At 36.1% G+C, this 20,357-nt stretch overlaps 1 protein-coding gene across 1 annotated transcript in view; it reads left to right on the forward strand.

The window, feature by feature from the left end:
• Positions 1–20,357, forward strand: part of CCDC57 (coiled-coil domain containing 57) — a 288,612-nt gene that overhangs the window by 80,685 nt on the left and 187,570 nt on the right. Inside the window, exons 3-6 of the mRNA XM_044674503.1 lie at positions 3,417–3,518; positions 4,740–4,897; positions 6,476–6,550; positions 13,250–13,450. Coding sequence (XP_044530438.1) covers positions 3,417–3,518; positions 4,740–4,897; positions 6,476–6,550; positions 13,250–13,450 — 536 coding nt within the window. The remainder of the gene's footprint in view (positions 1–3,416; positions 3,519–4,739; positions 4,898–6,475; positions 6,551–13,249; positions 13,451–20,357) is intronic.

Here is a 20,357-nt window from a genome sequence, read left to right on the forward strand (position 1 = left end):
GTGAGAAATTCCTATGCAGCCTCCTCAGGAAGAACTCAGTAATTGCCAAACTTAAATCTTACATTTTTTAGTTTTCAACTGAACTTACATGCCTTTAGTTTTAAAATTAAATACCATGAACAGTTACAAATTACAATTAATCATGAAGGTTATTTCTTTACAGGGATTTGGTGCAGAAAGAAAGATCCGTCAAGCTGGTGTCATTGACTAACCCCATCTACAAAGCACATCACTTAATCAGATATGATCAAGTGGGGGGGTTCTGGTGAAGGGTTCTGAATATCTCCCTCTTCATCCCTCCCAAAATCTGGAATACTTATTCTATGGAGCTATTACACCAGTTTTAACACCTTCCTCATGTTATGTTTAAAAAAAAATAAATAAATTTAAGAAAACCATTAAAAAAAAAAAAGAAGCCTTTTTCATCTCCCTTAAAGCTAATACCTTCTGTCTGTTGATTACTTGTAATTTATACATATATATCTTGTTCAAAAGAATTGTATTTTCTCTCTTCCCTTAAACTGTAAGCTACTTGAGACCAGGGACTGAGTTTTGCTTTTCTTTCTAGCACCAGTGATTAAAATAGTACCTGGAACATAATAGGCATTTAAGGTTTATTGAGGGATTTACTGATTGACTAAAAGACCTCTAACTGTTTCGAGTTGAGAAATGTATCCACAAAAATGACTCAACTCTTAAACTTGAACCTGATAAAAGCAATTTAATACTGCAATAGGTATATATATGCTTTCTCCTTCTATTACAGAAAACCCCCCAGATACCAAAATGTTCTTTTGAAAATGTACTTGTAGCTGTTTGCTTATATTCAAAATATATTGGTTTTTTTGTAAATTGGCAATTACTTTTAGTTACTAAAAGACTTTATTCTTAGATTTGCTAATGCTAATAGCTAACATTTACCTTATGTTTTTAGTTTGAAAAGTATATATGTATGTAATCACATTTGATCCATCTTTGTAATAGCAGCGACAGAGGCAGTTATTTTACAGAATAGGTTTTAAGAGAAATTTACAGAGCTTTGCAAATTAAGCAGCATTTTCACTACCCACGTTGCCCTGTATTTATAGGGATATAGCAAGGTATGAAATGGGATTCTTAAGGATGGAATAGTTGATTTGTCCTGAAACTGGATTTAGTGACTAATTATTCTTCTTAGCACTCTAATGCACATAAAGGACACTGAGAATAGAAGTCATGAACATTTATTAGAGTCTTATGGCATGCAGCATTTGTGAATGTCAACTAGATCCCATAACAAACTAATTTGCTTTTAACAGATGAACTCATGCTGAATTACTGTAAGGCACTAACAAAATGTGTTAAATCTATATTCCAAGAACTTTCAGAAGTTCTACCTGATTGAAACCCCCTGCCACAACATCCCATCAGGTGATTATGTTTATATTAAGGTTGTTCATGGAAAAATACTCTTTATTCTTACTGGAAGGTTTTGTGACCATCAGCACAGTCAGGATCACCAAACATGGTGTGACACACCACATTGTAAAAGAACCCATCTGAGAAACTAGACAATTTTACCTCCTGCCCTGAATCTCAGTATACCCCCTTGGAATCAATAAAAGAACCCCAGAACAAATATTCCTGTCTGCCTCTCCCTTTGTTACTCTCCACTCTCCATAGACTCCATGCATCAAGTGAAATTATTAAAGCATCAGAGAGGGGAATGTGGAGGCACAGAGAGAAGGTCTTTCTAGAGTAACTCTATTTTAGTCCCCAGCTCAAGCATAGGGAACTATCATACACTTTTCCTTTTTTTGGACTACAAGATTAGTCACAAATAAAGAGCAAGATTTTGTTTTTGTTCTGGTTTTGACCCTAAAGTAAATAAATTAGGCTAACTAAAGACAAAGAAAGTTGTTCCTGAATAAAACTTTTGACATATCCCCATAATCATAATCTGTAGTTTTTTTTGACCTGTTTTAGAGATGTATCGGTAAGGGGGCATACTTATGTTTGCAGCTACTGAATTTAGGTTTGAATTTCACAGTATAATAAACACACCCAGATGAGCTAAGAGAATTAATGTACTTACTAAAAAAAGACAAGGAGAGTGATAGAAATATAGATACATAAGAATCCAACCATCCAATACATCACCAAAATGTGAAGCACCTACATCTGGTTTTTCTAGCTGGGGAATCCCTTCACTTCATCTCCAGATGTCTGATTTGTTCCCAGATAGTGCATCCTCTCCATGAGTGAGACTCCAGTGAGCCAGTAGAAGGGATTAGCTTATATTGAACTCAGAACAAAGAAGGCATGAAGCCAAGTCTATGCATGACCATTTAGCTAAAGTTGGCACTAGATCCTTAACACCTGGAACTGGCCTCTAGTTTAAGGTAGCAAAATATCCATGCTTTTTAGGCATAGCATTTGTGTTTTCCAGACATACAAGGACAATCTGGGCTTCTTTTGTCCCCTCTGGGAATGTGGCTAGTCATTCCAAGGATGGAGAAAACTGTCAAAACACATACTCAATTCCTTGTTCCACTGGAACAAGGCCAATGTCCCGAGAGAAGAGGGAAACTTGCCCAGGTCACTTTGATACCTATACACACAGGTTACTTGGAAGATCTTTATAGACTAACTTGACCAAAGTTACATATATAATAAATGATAAAACAAGGACTTGACGGTGGGTCCTTTGATCCCTCTCCTAGTACTCTTTCTACTATACTATACTACACTTCTTCCTACAAAATCCAGAATTTGTTTTTAATCCTTTATAGTTTTAAAAGTATGCAGACCCCATATGAGACCCTGACTTCTGTATTGGAATATTCCATATTGTGTTTCCTTGGGATGAGAGAAAGATCACTTCACTTGTCTCCATTTTTTTCCACTCAGATAAAATAGAAGATAGTAATTCTTGACTCTTCTTTAAATTATAAATATGGTCAGAATTATAAATAGCTATATTTTGTTATTGTCAAAATAATCAATTTCATGTTCTTTTTATTAAAGGTGCTTGTTACTGGTGCAGTAGATAGACCTCTAGGCCTAGAGTCAGAAAGATGTGAGTTAAAACCTAGCCTTAGGCTCTGTGTCCATTCTGGGCAAGTCATGTACCTCTGTTTGCCTCAGTTTCCCCAATTACAAAATGGTGTATGTGTGTGGGTAATAATAAATCCTACATCACAAGTTGTCATAAGGATCAAATGAGATAATATTTGTAAAATGTGTTTGGCACAGTACCTGGCACATTGTAGACACTATATAAGTGCTAGTTCTGTTTCTCTTCCCTTCCCAATACTTTATTTTCTATTCTTAGATTTATGGTCTCATGCTGTTGGAGCATTTTCAGTCATTGCAGTTTTTACTGTTTCCTCCCTGTAATAATATGTTGGTACATGTAACTTTTTTCTGTACTGTAGGAACTTCTAGCAGAGTTTGAATCTGAGCTGAAAAAGAGAGAGCATGAGTTTCGACTTCAGGCTGATGATATGAGTAACATAGTCTTGACCCATGAGCTCAAGGTAATGCTAATATATGTCATTTTACTTTAATGAGTTTTACCTTCTTAGTAATGAAAGTCATACCTTCTAAGATTTGAATTACCATTCTGATAGTCTTATTCTCCTTTGGACCTTTTTTTTAGACTTTTAACAAATACCAGATATTCAGTTAGTCAAAAACATTTTTTCATTACCTTCTCTATACAGAAAGCATTGCCCTAGGCTACCACGCTTGTGAATTTTTTTTCCTGGGGAAAGAAAGGAAAAATTGAAATAGGCACTCAATAAGTCTGTGTGAGTCCAAGAAGGATATTTAAAGAATAGAAGACATCATCCTGGCCCTTTTGGGTATGATAGTACTGAGTGAGAGATCTTAAAAGCAGCAAAGAATTGTGATTTCACTTAAGTGGAAGGATTCAGTTGTGAATGGCTTTACCTTCCTTGTCTAAGCTGCAAGATAATATCACGTTTTGGGGGCAGCTGGGTAGCTCAGTGGATTGAGAGTCAGGCTTAGAGACAGGAGGTCCTAGGTTCAAATCCGACCTCAGACATTTCCCAGCTGTGTGACCCTGGGCAAGTCACTTGACCCCCATTGCCCACCCTTACCACTCTTCTACCTAGGAGCCAATAAACAGAAGTTAAGGGTTTAAAAAAAAAAGATAATATCACATTTTTCTTGTGGGAGAATATATACTATCTTGTCCTACAAAGGGGTACAGTGGTGTTACAGGCCCTGATTTCAGAATTATAACCAGTGTCACAGTTAAAACAAGGGCATTCCTATAAGGAACTTAGCTAATAGTCTTTCTGAGCTAGATATTTTGTGCCCCATTTAATTTAGTTGGATAGAATTGGATGGAGAGACATAAAGCAGATAGGAAAAGGAAAGACTGAGAGTTCTGGGTGACTTTTTAATACTAAAAGAATATCATTAAAATTACATGCTAAGTAAGACATCATTTTAGAAGTTAGTATACTGTACTTAGGCACTGTAATGAAACAAACTTCGTTTTAGAAGGATTAGTATCATATAAGTCTTATTTGAGGTTTAATAAGAACTTTCAAACTTATTGGTTATTTAATAATGTGATTATCATTGTTTATCTTGGCCTTAAGAGAATAGAGGGTTTTTTCTTTTTCTTTTTCCATTTTATCCTGTCCTGATAGAGCCACCTTTTCTCTCCTATATCCTCATTTAGTCCCTCTAACTTTCTAGTTTTGAATTTTGTTCTTCTCCAAAAGGTAAAGTTCTTGGCCAAAGAACTTGAGGCTCTTAAGGTGGCTGGTATTAAAGCTGCAGAATCCTTACTGGTAGCAGAAACAACTAATTTGGAGCTGGAGAAAGAAGTGAAGCGCAAAGACTTGGAAATCAAGGATCTGACAGCCGTGAAAAATGCCAGGTATTAGAAATTGGTCCTTACTAACTATGAAAAAACTTTTACAGCGAGTTATTTTTTATTTTATTAAAATTTCCCCCAATTAAATATAAAAACAGTTTCCAATGTTTTAAAAATAATTTTGAGGGGGCAGCTGGGTAGCTCAGTGGATTGAGAGTCAGGCCTAGAGACGGGAGGTCCTAGGTTCAAATCCGGCCTCAGACACTTCCCAGCTGTGTGACCCTGGGCAAGTCACTTGACCCCTATCGCCCACCCTTACCACTCTTCCACCTAGGAACCAATACACAGAAGTTAAGGGTTTAAAAAAATAAAAATAAATTTAAAAAATAAAAATAATTTTGAGTCTCAAATTTTCTCACTCTTTAACCCCATCCTCTGAGATGAAAAGCAGTCACATATAGATTTTACATGTACAATCATGTTAATCCTTTTGTGGAAGGAAACTCTAACCAAAAAAAAAAAAAAGGAAAATTAAGAAAGTGAAATAAAAGTTTGCTTTGGTCTGGACTCTGACTCCTATCAGTTCTTTCTCTGGAAGCAGATGGTATTTTTTTATCATGAATCCTTTGGGATTGTTTTAGATCATTGTGTTGATGAGAAATAGCTAAGTCATTCACAATTGTTCATTGTATAGTATTCCTGTCACTGTGTACAATGTTCTGTTGGTTCTGCTCATTTAACTTTGTTTCAGTTCCTGTAAATCTTTCCAGGTTTTTCTCAGCTCCTTCTGCTTGTCATTTCTTATAGCACAATAGTATTTCATTGCAAACATACACTAAACTTACTCAACCATTCCCCAATTGATGAGTATCCCTTCACTTTCCAAATTCTTTGCACCTAGAAAAAGAACTGCGCTTTAAATATTTTTGTACAAAGAAGTCCTTCCCCTTTTTATTTTTTATCTTTTTGGGATACAAACCTACTGATGGTATTTTGAGGTCAAAGGGCATGTACAGTTTCATAGCCCTTTGGGCATAGGTCTAAATTGCTCTCCCAAAATTTGCCATTTTCCTTTTCTGTCATAATAAAATAGCCTACTGATAGGTGTGGGATAGTACCTCAGAGTTGTTTTAATTTATATTTCTCTAATTAATAGTGATTTAGAGCATTTTAAAAATTTAATTATTTTTGCCTGTTTATATCCTTTGACTGTTTTTCAATTGGGGTATAATGTGTTTTTATAATCTTGATTTCTTTTTTTTAAATTAGGTCAGTTTATTTTAATAGTTTCCACAACCCTCAACAGCTTTTCGTGGCATTTCTTCTCCAGTGGCAGTGGTTACCCAGTTATCTCTAGTCTGTCCATACTGCCACAGTCTATAGTTCTATCAGAACTTAGTTGGACACTGATCACTTTCTCAGTCCCCACCACTGTTTTCCCCATCCCCTTACTTTCCATAGCACTCTTTGATTTCAAAATTGACCTTTCCCAGGAAGGTCTAGCTTGCCTAATTGAAGTATAAAACAATTTAGTGATAGAGACTGTGGGCTTGGAAGTATACTATGTTCTTTGGTTGCATTTCAATAGTTTTTATTTTAGTTCTTTATGTCTATTTTCTTCTCCAATTTCGAATCTTTTAGGATAAAAGACTTAGAGGGAAAACTCCAGTCCGTACAGCTGATCAGGAAAAAAGAAGAAGAAATATTTAAGAGGAAGTAAGTATTTTTGGCTCCTTAGAAACAATGTAGTAGCAAAGAAGGAAAGTAACAAAGATATTGGCAAGAGGGAGGAAGTAGAAAGATTTAACTTTATAAATTAATGGAACAGACTAAAGATTATCTGTTGTCATTTCACTTCCCTTACCCCATGTCCCTGACAAATGCTCCCTTCTTTTGGTTAATGCTTAATTAGATAGTCTTCATTGGAATGACAATACATTAAACTTTTCAGTCATTTCTGCCCTCATATAAAGGAATATTCCCAAGTCAGGGTTTGAAAAAAAGAAGGAAGGTGAATGCCTAAAGAAACTGAGTACTTGGGAGCAGGGTACCTCTGTGGATACTATCAAGGAGGGTAGATATCATAGAAAGAGACTGGAAAAGAGAGTAAATAGAAAAATCGAGGAATAGAGAAGATTTACTGTTTTCAAATATTTGAAGAACTGTTATGTGGAAAAGAAATTAGACTTCCTCTGTACGGTTCCAGAGAGTAGAATAACAGACCAGTAAATAAAAATTATAGGAAGTATATGTTTTGAAAAATGATGTATGTATAACCCAGTGGAACTTGTCGGCTTTGGGGGGAGGGGGGCTATGAATCATGTAATGTAAGATAATATAAGTAATGGGGTCACCAGGGATATTAAAATTCAACTATGGGGTTTGTGGGAACACTCTCTGGGATGTAAGAGAGACTATAACTAAACACTGAAGTACAGCTACACCACTCCCAACTGGAAAAATAACAACCAACTGTCACTCTGGCCAGAGGCCTTGAATTAACTGACAAGGTAACAAGGTGAAATTGGGTTTTAATTAGAAACAACTAAAAGGAGGGATAGGAGTGACTACTCTAAAATCTTAACACCTAATAACAAAACCCAAAGGGACAGGGAAGGACTTATTCACTACACTAATTTAAACTATCTAACTAACAGGGCCCAAGGAGCTATACTGGAGTCTCTGGGTTTCTGGTTTCTGCCTCAAACCTGGAACCTGCCAGGCTTGAGTGCAGCTGGAGCTTTTGTGGCTTTGGGATTTCTCACTGCAATCCACTGATGATGTCTGGATGCCAGGAGCTACAGTTGTCTCAGGAACTAAGCAGTAAGGGTTTTGCTTGAAGCACTGTCCTCTTCTCTTGTTCTTTCCTTAAATGCCACACCACACAGGATCCAGGGGAAAACAGGATGCAAGGTGTCCTTTGCTCTGAGTTCTCCCAGGCTGGCAACAGTTTTTGCCTACCACTAATGGAGTCCACACACAGAACACACATAGACTTCCTCCTCCTTCATTCCAACCTGGAATTCCCAGCTCCAGCTCCTTCCTGCTAGGTACTTCCTAATCAATATATAATCAATACCTAATAACTAGCTAATCTAATCTTACTCATAACAGTAACCATGGGAAGATATTCTAAATAAAAATTTAAAAAGAAAAAAAAGAAAATTATAGAAAGTAGATTTCGTCCTAACATAAGAAATAATTTTTAATAATTAGATTTGTCCCACAAAGGTAAACTGTTTTGGGAGATATTAAATTCATTGTCACTGGTAGTATTTGAACCTAGGCTAGATAGATGACCCTTGTCAGTGATGTAGAAAAGATTTGTGTACTAGGTAGGGGTTAGAGTTAGATGACCTTTGAGATCTTTTCCAATTCTTTGATTTTAGTATGTTTATCTGTCTTATCATGTATGCATATGGGGATGAATCTAGTTGTATGTAATGTAGAGCAAAATTTCTCATCAACAAGCATTTTTCTTAAGCACTTACTATGTCCCAAGCACTACATTAGATACTGGGGATAAAAATCAAAATGGAGAGTGAAGAGATCCAGTTGGTGGAGAAGGTAGGCACAGCAGTTAAGGGATAAAGACTTCATGTAGGAGTTGGCATACTTTCATAGGTTTATAAAATTTAAAGGCAGAAGGGACCTTAAAGATCATCTCATTCAGGGGGGCCAAACTTGAGGACAACAAACAAGTAGATTAAAATCTCATTGAGAAATAGTTAACAAAAAAATTAAAATGCAATATAGCATTTGTTTAGTTGTTTTCCATGATGTCTAGCTCTTCAGTTACCTCTTTTGGGGTTTTCTTGGTTAAAATTCTAGAGCAGTTTGCCATTTCCCATGCCAGCTCATTTTTACAGCTGATACGTGTCTGAAGTCAGATTCGAATTCAAGTCTTCCTTACTCCAAGCCCCACACTATTCACTTTGCTAGCTTCCCTTAGAGTATAATTTATATAATGTTAATTTGTGATTTTCCAAATCAACATGCAGCCATAGGAATATTTTTTCCATTTGAGTTTTGAAACCATTAATCTAGTCCAACCTTATAGACAAGGGTACTGGAGCCTAGAGAAGTTAAGTAGATCAAAGCCTCACAGTAAAAAAGTAGGATTTGAGCTCAGATTCTTTGACTCCAAATTCAGAGTTCTTTCCACTGCACTTTGGTAGAGCAGCAGGCTCTACCAAATATGTTTTAATCAATCATGTATTTGTTAAATATGTTTCAATCAATCATGTATTTGTTAAATACCTACTATGAGCTCAGTTCTGTGGTAGTTGCAGAGAGAGATATAGAAGACATACAAGGCATGGTATATGTTCTTAAGAAATTTATATTCTAGTCTGGGAGACAAAACTAACAATTAGACTTTGAGTGATAGTAAGGCTAGATGACTCAGTGGATTGAGAGCCAGACCTAGAGACAGGAGGTTGTGGGTTCAAATCTAACCTCAGATACTTCCTAGCTGTATGACCCTGGGCAAGTCATTTAACACCCATTGTATACCCCTTATCACTCTTCTGCCTGGGAACCAATACACAGTATTGATTCTAAGAAGGACAGTAAGAGTTTAAAAAGAAAAAAGAAGTCATAATATTTCACACAAGGAAAAAGATACTTTACAAACAGATTTGGATTGGTGAAGAATAGGATATTCTAGGCATTGGGAACATTACGAGGAAAGGGTCAGAGTTGGAATTATCATGATATGTGGGAAAAGGGTAGCAAGGAGAGAACTCATCTGCTTCCTTTTGTCTTTATAATAAAAAGATCAGCTTAATGAAGTTTCCTTCATTAAGGTAACAACTTCACTTTTTTTGTTGTTTAGTTCAATCAAGTCTGATTCTTTGTTGTTTCACAGACCATAGCACACTAGGCCCTTTTATCTTTCACTATCTCCCAAAGTCTGTCCAAGCTCATGTTTGTTGCTTCCATGACATTATCTATCAATTTCATCCTGCCATCCCCTTCTCCCTTTATCTTTTTTCCAACATTTTCTTTTCCAATGATTCCTGTCTTCTCATTATATGACCAAAGTATTTAAGCATTAGCTTCAGTATTTGATCTTCCAGTTGTAAGATTTAAATTAATATCCAATAATTCCAACTATTATCTTTTATAAAGTTTATTAATAATCACTTTAAGTAGAAAGAAAATAAACAAAAAAAATAGAAGTTCAAACCTAATTAGCTAACAAAAAGTAAACCCATGTGTGTAGATTCTCCTGATTGGCATAAAGCCTGCTTTCCCAGCCGTGATCAGGGGGAAAGAGAGCAAGAGGGCGGAGCTATACAAAACTTATATCCTCCCTATGTTGGCACATAACGTGAGAGGGAACACGGGAAGCTGGGATTTAGAGTTCTGGGTATTCTAGACAATGGGAACATTATGAGGGAAGGGTCAGAGTTGGAATTATCATGATAATGTGGGAAAAGGGTAGCAAGGAGAGAACTCATCTGCTTCCTTTTGTCTTTATATTTAATTACATAATCCCTCCCTGTGATTCCATTGGAAAATGATCATGTAGAAATCTCCCAGATTTACATGCCGTTTCCCCAATGAATCAGTACACGTAACCTTCTTATATCTCTAAAGATCTTTAACTAGAGGTACATACAATATTGCACTTTCTAAGGGGAAATTACAATAATTTGTGGATAAGAGGTAAATAAAAGAGAAAGGAAACAGATCAATGATTGTAGGTGCAATGACAAAAAACCCCTTTGGCATAAGAGTTTACATTCAAAATAAATGCATTCAACTCCCCACAGTTCAATTTTACTACATCCCAAAGTTCATTCTGGATCTTTTGGTTCAGTGTGTGGTTTCTGTAGGCTTCTTTATGGTACCTTCTCCAAAAAGTGTGCTTTCTTGATTTGGAGAGGCAACAAATTTCTTATCCTAAAATTACTCTCAAACAAGAAAAATTTTTATAAATCTAGAATTTTATGACAATCCCACCTGAGGAGGGTATTGCCCAATACACGGATCACCCTGGAATACATGGCTGAGTTATGAAGTATGTCAATCAATTGCCAAAAAGAAGTAAAAAAGTTTAAAAAAAACCTAAATAGAAGAAAAGAAAAAAAAATTAAAATTAAATAGTATATAAAAATTCTGAGTAAACAAGAATAAGCCCATAACAGGTCCTAGATTCAGGGCCCAATAAAGTGATTTATATCTCACAAACCTGTAGGACCATTGCAGCAATACAGAAAATTGCCATGCTATGAAGGAGAAAGAAAAAGGACTAGATTTTGAAGCAGAAGGGAAATATCATTCCCTGGTATGATTTTATCTTCACTTACAGAAATAGGGGAGCCAAAATGGCAGCCAAACTGAGGTACTTTGCATCTGACGTCAAACAGCCACTTCCTCAAACCCCCAAACAAGTCCTCTGTCTTAGTACAGATTCTCATCAATCCCATCAGGATTGGTTGTTCTCCTTGACCTTGTGTTTCTTGGCACTGTATAATGGCTCTTTTGTGATCCCTTCTTCTGAAATCAGACACAATTATTAAAGTCCCAGAATATTAAACAATCAATGGCAGGTTTCCACAGTCTAAAGCTTTTGGGTATGCATTAATATTAGGGCTAATGGATATTGTAAACTTATATTAGTGCAAAATCAGAAAAACCATTAATACTGGTTGCTTGTACTTGTAGTACAAAAAATGAGAGGAAAGAAAATTCAAGTATCCTTTGCACATAAAAGGAAAAACAATAATAAAATTAAAAAATCAAAAATTCATAGTGCACATTCCATTGTGTTAGCTAAGCAAAGGCACAACACAAAGGTTTCTTACCAAAAAATGAGATCCATTTCTTTTTTAACTTGGCCATGATAGTGTGTTTCTTCATTTTTCTAGCCTGTTTCTTGTCTTTTAACTTTATATTAAAGTTAGGCCCTGCTATTTTTGTGGAGGGGGAACTGTCTCAAGCTTTAGGTCTTTTTATACTGCTATTTTTCAGAGCTAGTTCTAGGGGTTGGTAAATCAATGGTAGTATGATGGTGGTATGGTCTTAGGAGAGATATGGTCACTGCTTGCCTGGTCTGTACTCTGGATTTAACCCAGGAAGAGACTTTGTTCCCTTGTTAGCCACAAGTGATAATGTTCCTTTTGGTCTTGAAGCTGTGATTAGATCTGCTCCTTTGTGAGCAACCATAAGCACTCTTTCTCCAGCCTGGAACTGTGACCCAAAACTGTGTGGGGACAATGCAACAGACTCCTGAACCTAACACAAGCAGAATCACTTTTAATCTCTGTATGACCAGTTGTCTGGCCCCCTCCTCTTCTGTGGGGTGAGAATTCTAGAAGGCGCCTCCAAGGCTTGTTTCTAGAATGGCACAGCTTGTGCTGTGCTCCAGTCCTGACCGCCATTCTAGTGTGACAAACCTTTTCTGCTTATCTCCTAAGTTGTTTTGAGATGGAAAATTATTTTACCCCAACCTTTTGATGGCTCTTCCATTCCAGAATTCATTTTGAGGAATTATTTTAAAGTTATTTGGAGAGGAATGTTGGGAGAGTTCAGATGAGTTCTTACCTCTATTCTGCTGATTTGACTCTGATAGTTTCTGCTGAAGATTGTATTCAGATTATGGTATGGGATGAAGTAGAGAAAAGAAACTGGAGCTAGATAGCAAGAGGTAGTTTATTGCAGAAATCAAAACAGATACTCAACTTTAAAAAAAAGTACCCCAAATTTTGAATCATGAATATGTGAATTCAGCAGATTTTCATATTTTGGTTTATCCAGAGGACCATCAAGAACCATCACATACCCAGTTCTTGTAAAGTACCCATCCTGTAAAGTTTAGAGATGGGTTGGTATGTTTTTCTTTTGGTGCTTTGGGATAGATTTTATTCATATTCCCTATCACTCAGGAAATGGAAAACAAACTTAATAAAGTGTATTTTGGAATATATTGTCTTTATTCTTTCACCAAACTTTCTGTCTAGTATCTTCCATTTGAGATACAAACTAATTAAGTTATGCTTAGTTTTCATTGGCTTCGTTTTCAGATATATCCCTTTCTCTTAGGTAGATTAAATGCAGATCAAGATAGTAAGCTACTTATTTAGAGTGACAAGACACATCAGTAGGAGCCTTTTGATGTCTGCCTCCTACATATAAGACACTATACTTCATGCTTTGAAAGTCACAGTCTTTTGTGTTCCAAGTGCCTTATAGTTTTTTGAGAGAGATCTAAAAACTATACCAATACAATACAAATTAAAGGTATAATTGCAACAAGAGAGGTATAAAGTGCTATGGAAATTCTCATATAGAACAGAAAATATTTCTGGCCAGTGGAATCTAGAAATTGAGTTGCTGGAATCTCAGAGATTTTAAAATTAATATCCAGCCAGGCTATTTTTAACCTTCTTGTTTTCTATCTTTTAGACATGAAGAACTGGATCGCTTTGCCAGAGAAAAAGATGCAGTGCTCACTGCAGTGAAGGAGGCCAATGTAGAACATGTACAGAAGTTAGAGGCCAAAGTTCTTGAACACCAAGCCAGTCATGATACTCTTGAGATGGAACTGAGAAGATCTGAGTGGAGACAGGTGGATGCCTTAAAAGAAAAGGACATTGTCATTGCCAAGTGAGTTAGTTTTTTATTGATAAACTGAAATGGAAAATACCCTCATTATTAATTATATGTTTCTGATTATGTGTTTATAATCAGAAAATTGCTTTCATATGAATTCTTTCTATTATTGATATAGTGATTGTTATCCTCATTTTAAATAAAGGGAAATGAAGGCACAGAATAACCAATGAATTATTAACTAATAGAAATTTCTGTGACCGAACTATAAATTCATGCCACTATGTGCACATCTACTTGCCCAATGTGTCTTAATTGTTGTCTTTTATTTTTGTAGTTCTTTTTAACTTAAGGCAATTTTTGTCTGTTGGCCATGAAACATGATTAAAATTTTTTATGTAAGAAATTTAGCATAAATGTTTAGCCATCACAATTAAGATTGAATTCAGTATAACTTCCAGAGGAGTGCTCACATCAGACAAGCCTATTTTTTCTTCAGTCATCATAAGATGTTTCCTTGCTGTTTCAGAATAGTCTGTTTTTGATGATTAGTTTTTGAAGATTGGTAAATAAAGAACTTTGGTGTGGTACCGTTCTTCATTATACTCAGTAAGTTTTTCCTTTCCCTTGGACACACATTCCAAGTCTTATCTATCTCTAGGGGATCATCTCCCAATGTGCATTTGTACTTCTAGAGAAATGGCTTCAGCAAAAAAGCCCTGGGAAGTTAAGTATTCTTTCACAGATTCATAATTTAGTAAAATGCTGTTTGTTTCCTATGTACAAATCACTGTGTCTAGAGGACCATGACAATATGACATAGTACCTGCCCTCAAAGAACTTATAAGCAAATTTGGGAGACAGGCACACAAGTGATTATAGTAATATGCAAAATGTTCCATTAGAGAACTAAGTACTATGGGGGTTCAAAGGAAAGAGATTAATTTTCTTATGTAGGAGCAGGCTGGAATAGGGAGGAGAGTCCATCAGTGGTGACTTGATAGGGGAAATTTTAAGCTGAATCTTAAAGAGTGAGTAGTATTTAGGAAGGCAAAGATTGGCGGAAACAGTATATCACAGGCAAAAGAAATACCCAAAGAAAAAACCGGAGTAAAAAGAAGTGATTGAAAAATAGCATAATTCAGTTTGTCTGTAGCACAGAATGCTTGAGGGTAAATAGTAGGAAATAAGGATGTAAAGGTAGTTTGGAGCTGAGTTGTGGAGAGTAATGCCATTTTAATGAAATGAATTTGAACTTTACTTAGAGACAGTTAGAGACTATTGAAGGTTGGTTTGTGTAGGGGAATTGCATTTATCAGACCCCTGCCTTAGAATTATTAGTCTGATAGTGGTATATAGGATGGATTAGAGTCAGGGAACAAACTTGAAAACCAATGAAGAATATAATGGAAGGGGTAATAGGAGTGGACATCATAAGAAACTAACTTTAAGCCGATCTGGACAAAGGGAGGTTGAGTATACACTTATAAAAACACAGATTTAGGTATAGAAATTGAATTTCTCAAGGAAATGGTGGTAACAAAGAGATGCGGGAAAGGTGCTTTAGAGAGAAGGTGGAATTAGAGAGGGAAGAATTAACTTCTAAACAATCTTCAAAAACAGGTCTAAGCACAAAGTGGGAATTAGGGAAAAAAGAATAAGAACTTATGATTGGAGTCTAGTCAAGAGAAAGAGAAGAGCAGTAGAATGTAGGAAAATCACTTCATTTTAAGAACACTAATGTTATTGAATATATTATTATTCTTGTACCACCTTTTTTGTAAAAAGAGGAAAAGGGGGCTAAGAAAGGAAGAAGTCTAAGAACAGGGTAGAAGTGCTAACTAATTCCTGCTAGTGTCCTTTTAGTTCAAGTTCAATATTAAACTAAAATGAGGCATTCATAGGTCATTCAGAAATTAACAAGATGAATTTAACTTAGCAATAGAATAGAAAGGATATTCAATAAGAATATTTCAGTCCTTACCTTGAGTAAGTGCCACCCCTTCATCTCCATATGCAAATACATCTGGTCAACAGGGCAGAGGATGGTGATTTCTGAGGTTTTGAGTCATTGATAAAAATTCTGTCATTTACTACCCAGTTCTGGGTCACACAGATCCAGGAGAGACTGGCTCACATGGATGGGCCTTTTTATTTCATTAGGTGACCAGGAAGTTACTTCAGTATTGCCATAGGCTATTATGAAGCTAGAAGAGGGAAGCTGAGCTGTCAAAATAAAAATATTAATACTGAACCCTATTTTTTAGGTACAAGTATTTGGATAACAATTTTATTTAATTTAATATTCTTTTAAATCCAAGCCTTTCTAATTTACTGAGCAAAATATCCAAACCAAAGGAAACTTCCCTTGCCCTTGGAAGTCTTTCTTGCCCCAAAATGATTTGAATTAATATTTGTAGGAATCCTAACAAGAAAAAGTTCTTAAGTTTAGGGATTGAATGGTATAAGGTGGCTGAACAGTAGGAAGAATTACAACTTTGCTCCCTAATACCTCCTCACTAAAAGATCTAGAAAACTGAGTCTTGCTAATGAAACCTAAAGAAAACATCACAGTGAATCATATTTATATCACATATCAGCATAGTGAGAAAAAGGAGGACACTGGGGACATTCTAGCTCATAGGAACTGAAAAAAGCCTGATGCTGTGCACCAGGACAAGAAGAGATTCCAGACCCAAGTGAGACAGAGGGATATCCTAACCTTATGCAGAGTGTGGAGATAGGTGCCAACTAGTAGCTCTGTCATTTCCTACCCAGTTCTGGGTCATAGATCCAGGATAGACTGAGGAAGGAACTAGCTTCTGGGTGCATTTCAGGGTGAGGAATGGCTCTAGGCCCTAAGGTGTATTCTTAGTAAGAAATAAATTCAGAAGCAAACAATAGCTGTGTTGCTGTATTCTCAGGAAGTATCTTTCTTTGTATAGTTCTTCTGTACAGTTTTGCCATCTCTTCTTAATCTCTTCTGCTTCTGTTAAGTCTCACTTCCAGCCTTCAGCTCAGTCTGATGCTTACAACAGTATACAGGAAAGAATCTCAAACCAAGGGAGAGCTTTTATTTTAGTTCTATCATTCTGAACCTACAGAGATTTCCAGTTGACTGAGTCTAGCAGTAGTCTACTGAAACTCTAAATGGCACCAGCCCACAGGCTTATTATTGCTTAGACTGAAACCCAAATAAGTAACTTGCAGAGTTAAGACCAGGAGGGTAATGATCAGATTTGGCCTGGATCAGACTACTTTGGGAGTACTAAAAGTTTACAGGTCCCCAGTCCAAGTTGTCCATGAGATCCTGGCATAAAATAATACTGCAGCAAATTAGCAGAGGGACTCAAGACGACAAAAGCCCAGTTCAGACATTTTCCCCAGAAGTGCTCAGAGCCTGGTTGTAACATAGACTCTAGGAAACAGGCTGGAAGATTGAGAAAATAGGGGAAAAAAAGAATCCCATAATAAATATTATAGTCACACTTCCAGAAGTCATAAAAGAAAACTTTCCATATCTTTTAGAACCAGAAGATAAAATAAAAAATAAAAAGAATCTACTAGTCACCTCGTGAAAGAAATGCCAAAATGAAAACTCCCCAGAATGTCATAGCCAAAAATGTAGAGCTGTTGTTCTTATTGTTGTTCAGTCATTCAGGTTCAGTTGTGTCCTATTCTTCATGACCCCACAGATCATATAGCATATCTGCCTCTTCTATCCTCCACTATCTCCCAAAGTCTGAGGTCATGTTCCTTCTATGACACTATCTATTCATCTCATTGTCTGTCATCTACTCTTTTTTTCCTTCAATATTGCTAACATCAGGGTTCTGCCTTTCTAGTGAGACCTGTCTTATGTGACCATCAGTTTTATAGCTCTTACGTTTCCTTAAAATTCATCTTTCAAAACCATACATTGCTGCTGGAAAAACCATAGATTTGACTATAGACCTTTGTCAGCAAAATGATGTCTCTAATTTTTAGTATGCTGTCCAGATTTACCAAAGCTTTCTTTCCAAGGAGCTTGCATCTTTTTAATTTCAGGCCTGCAGTTGCCATTTGCAGTGATCTTTGAGCCTAAGAATATAAATCTGACCTTCCTCCATATTGTCTTCCTCTGTTTGCCAAGAAACAATGGGACCAGTTGTCATGATCTTAGTTGTTTTTTGTTTGTTTATAAAACCCTTATCTTCCACCTTAGAATCATACTGTATGTTGGTTCCGAGGTATAAGAGTGGTAAGGGTTAGGCAATAGGTGTTAAGTGACTTGCCCAGAGTCACACAACTAGGAAGTGTCTGAGGCCAGATTTGAACCCAGGACCTCCCATCTCTAGACCTAGCTCTCAATCAACTAAGCTACCACATCTTGTCCCCCTTAGTTTTTTTTATGTTAAAACTTGAAGTCAGCTTTTACACTCTCTTCTTTCACCCTTATCAAGAGACTTCTTAATTCATCTTTACTTTTTTCTATCAGAGTGGTATTTATTATCTGCATATTTTAGATTGTTATTTATCCTGAAAAACCTTAATTTTGACTTTTGGTTCATTCAGCTGGCATTTCACATAATATATTCTGCATCTAAGTTAAATAAATAAGGTGACAATATAGCCTCATCATATTCCTTTCACAATCATAAACCAATCAGTTGTTCTATGTTCTGTTCAAAGTGTTGCTTCTTGACCCATATATAGTTTTTTGAGGTGAAAAGTAAGATGATCTACTCCCATCTATTTGAGGACTTGCCACATTTTGTTGTGACCCACATAGTCACACTTTAGCATAGACCAATGAAACAGAAGTAAATGCTTTCCTGAAATTTCTTTGCTTTTTCCATAACCCAGTGAATGTTTGCAATTTGGTCTCTACTTCCTCTGCCTCTTCAAAAACCAGCATGTTTTTCTGGTAATTCTTGGTTCACTTATTGCTGAAACCCATCTTGCAGAATTTTAAGCAGTTGAACATTCTTTGACATTGTCCTTCTTTAAGATTGAGACATAAATTGTTTTTTTTTCCAATTTAGTAGCCACTGTTGAGTTTTCCAAATTTATTGGCATATTGAGTGTAGCCCTTTAATAACATCATCTTTTAGGATTTTAAATAGCTCAGTTGAAATTCTGTCACCTCCACTAACTTTTTTGTTAGCAGTTCTTCCCAAGGCCCACTTGACTTTATTCTTTAGGATGTCTGGCTCTAGATCAATAACCTCTCCATTATGGTTATTGTAATGTTCAGATCTTTCTTGTATAGTTCCTCTGTACAGTTTTTCCATCTCTTCTTAATCTCTTCTGCTTCTGTTAAGTCTCTTATTTTTGTCTTTTATTATTCCTATTTTTGCATGAAACATTCCCTTCATAGCTCTAATTATCTTGAAAAGACTTCTTGTCTTTTCCATTCTATTGTTTTAAAAAACTTCTTTTTCTTTGCATTCCTCATTTAAGAAAACCTTTTTATCTTCCATTGCTATTCTTTGGAATTCTGCATTCAATTGAATATATCTTTCCCTTTTGCTTTCCTTCTTTCCTCAGCTAATGTAAAAGCCTCATCAGACAGCTTTTGCTTTCTTGCTCTTTTATTTCTTTGAAGTGTTTTTATTATTGCCTCTTATATAGTATTATGAACTTCTGTCCATAGTTCTTCTGGCACTCTACCAGATTTGATCTCTTAAATCTATTCATCATTTCTACTTCATATTTATAAAGAATATTATTTAGGTTATACTAGGTGATCTGTTGGTTTTCCCTATTTTCTTCAAGTTAAGTCTAATATATGTAGAGCTTCTAGGTTAAAAAAGAAAAATGCTGCAGGCAGCCAGAAAGAAAGAATTCAGATACTGAGTAACCATATGAAATGGATGATGGAACATAGAGCAGCCACTAATAAAGAAAGGGAGAGCTTGAAATATAATATTTTGGAAGGCAAAGGATATAGGTATAATTTATTCAGCAAATCTACATGTAATTCTATAGGTGAAAAATGAATCTTTAGCAAAATTGAGGACTTTTAAGCATTACTGATGAAAAGACCTGAGAGGAATAGGAACTTTGAAAAAGGAGTCAGGAGAAACATAAAAAGGTGAATATGAGTAAGCAAATAATAATGGATTAAACAAGAATAAACTGTTTACATTTTAATATAAGGATTTGACACATGTACCTCCTATGAACTTTATCATCACCAGGAGTCATGGAGATAGTGTAATTAGAGAGCCTGGGAGTAGTTCTTTTATGTTTTGTTTATCTTAAAGAAGAATTGAAAGAGAAGTGACTACACCAGAGAAGAAGAAGGTTAGGGGAAATTATTTCACAAAATTGGGGTTAGCAAGTATAAGATTTTTTTTTCAAAAAAGAAGGGGTGGAGGATGATACTTGAACCTAAGTCATCTGGACTGGTCAGAGGGGATACATTTCCCTTGACAGGAAAACAGGAGGGAAAGGGGACAGAAATAAGAGACAAGGCAGATTAAAGGAGGTATTAGTCTTAAGCAAAAGAAAAATTCTTAACGAAGGGGCAAGAAATAAAGAGGATAAGAAAGTCTAAGAAAACAGAGTGGAGGAAAATACATAATGAACAGTCATAATTATAAATGTGAATAGGAAGAGATCATCCATAACATGGAAGAATAGAACAGAATGATTTAGAAAGCAGGATCTAGCAATACGGCATTACATGACGCAAGAAAATAACAACTAGAGGTTCCGGGTTAAGATGGCGGCAGAGTAAGAAGCAGCTCTTAACCTCTCCTGACCGAAACACACAAAACTCCTCAAGGGGACATAAAAACAAGTCCAGACGAACGGAGGAACCCCACAACAGGGCACAGCGTGGAAGGTACGTGGAATCGAGACATTTCCAGGCTAAAAAGGGCTCTCCTTAAATCGCGAGCTGAGCAACCGCCCCACCCCCACCCCATCCACACTCACCTATAGCTCCGAACCCAGCTAAAAAGAAATAGAGCAA

Source organism: Gracilinanus agilis, chromosome 4 (assembly GCF_016433145.1).
Source record: "Gracilinanus agilis isolate LMUSP501 chromosome 4, AgileGrace, whole genome shotgun sequence".
Classification (NCBI taxonomy): Eukaryota; Metazoa; Chordata; class Mammalia; order Didelphimorphia; family Didelphidae; genus Gracilinanus; species Gracilinanus agilis.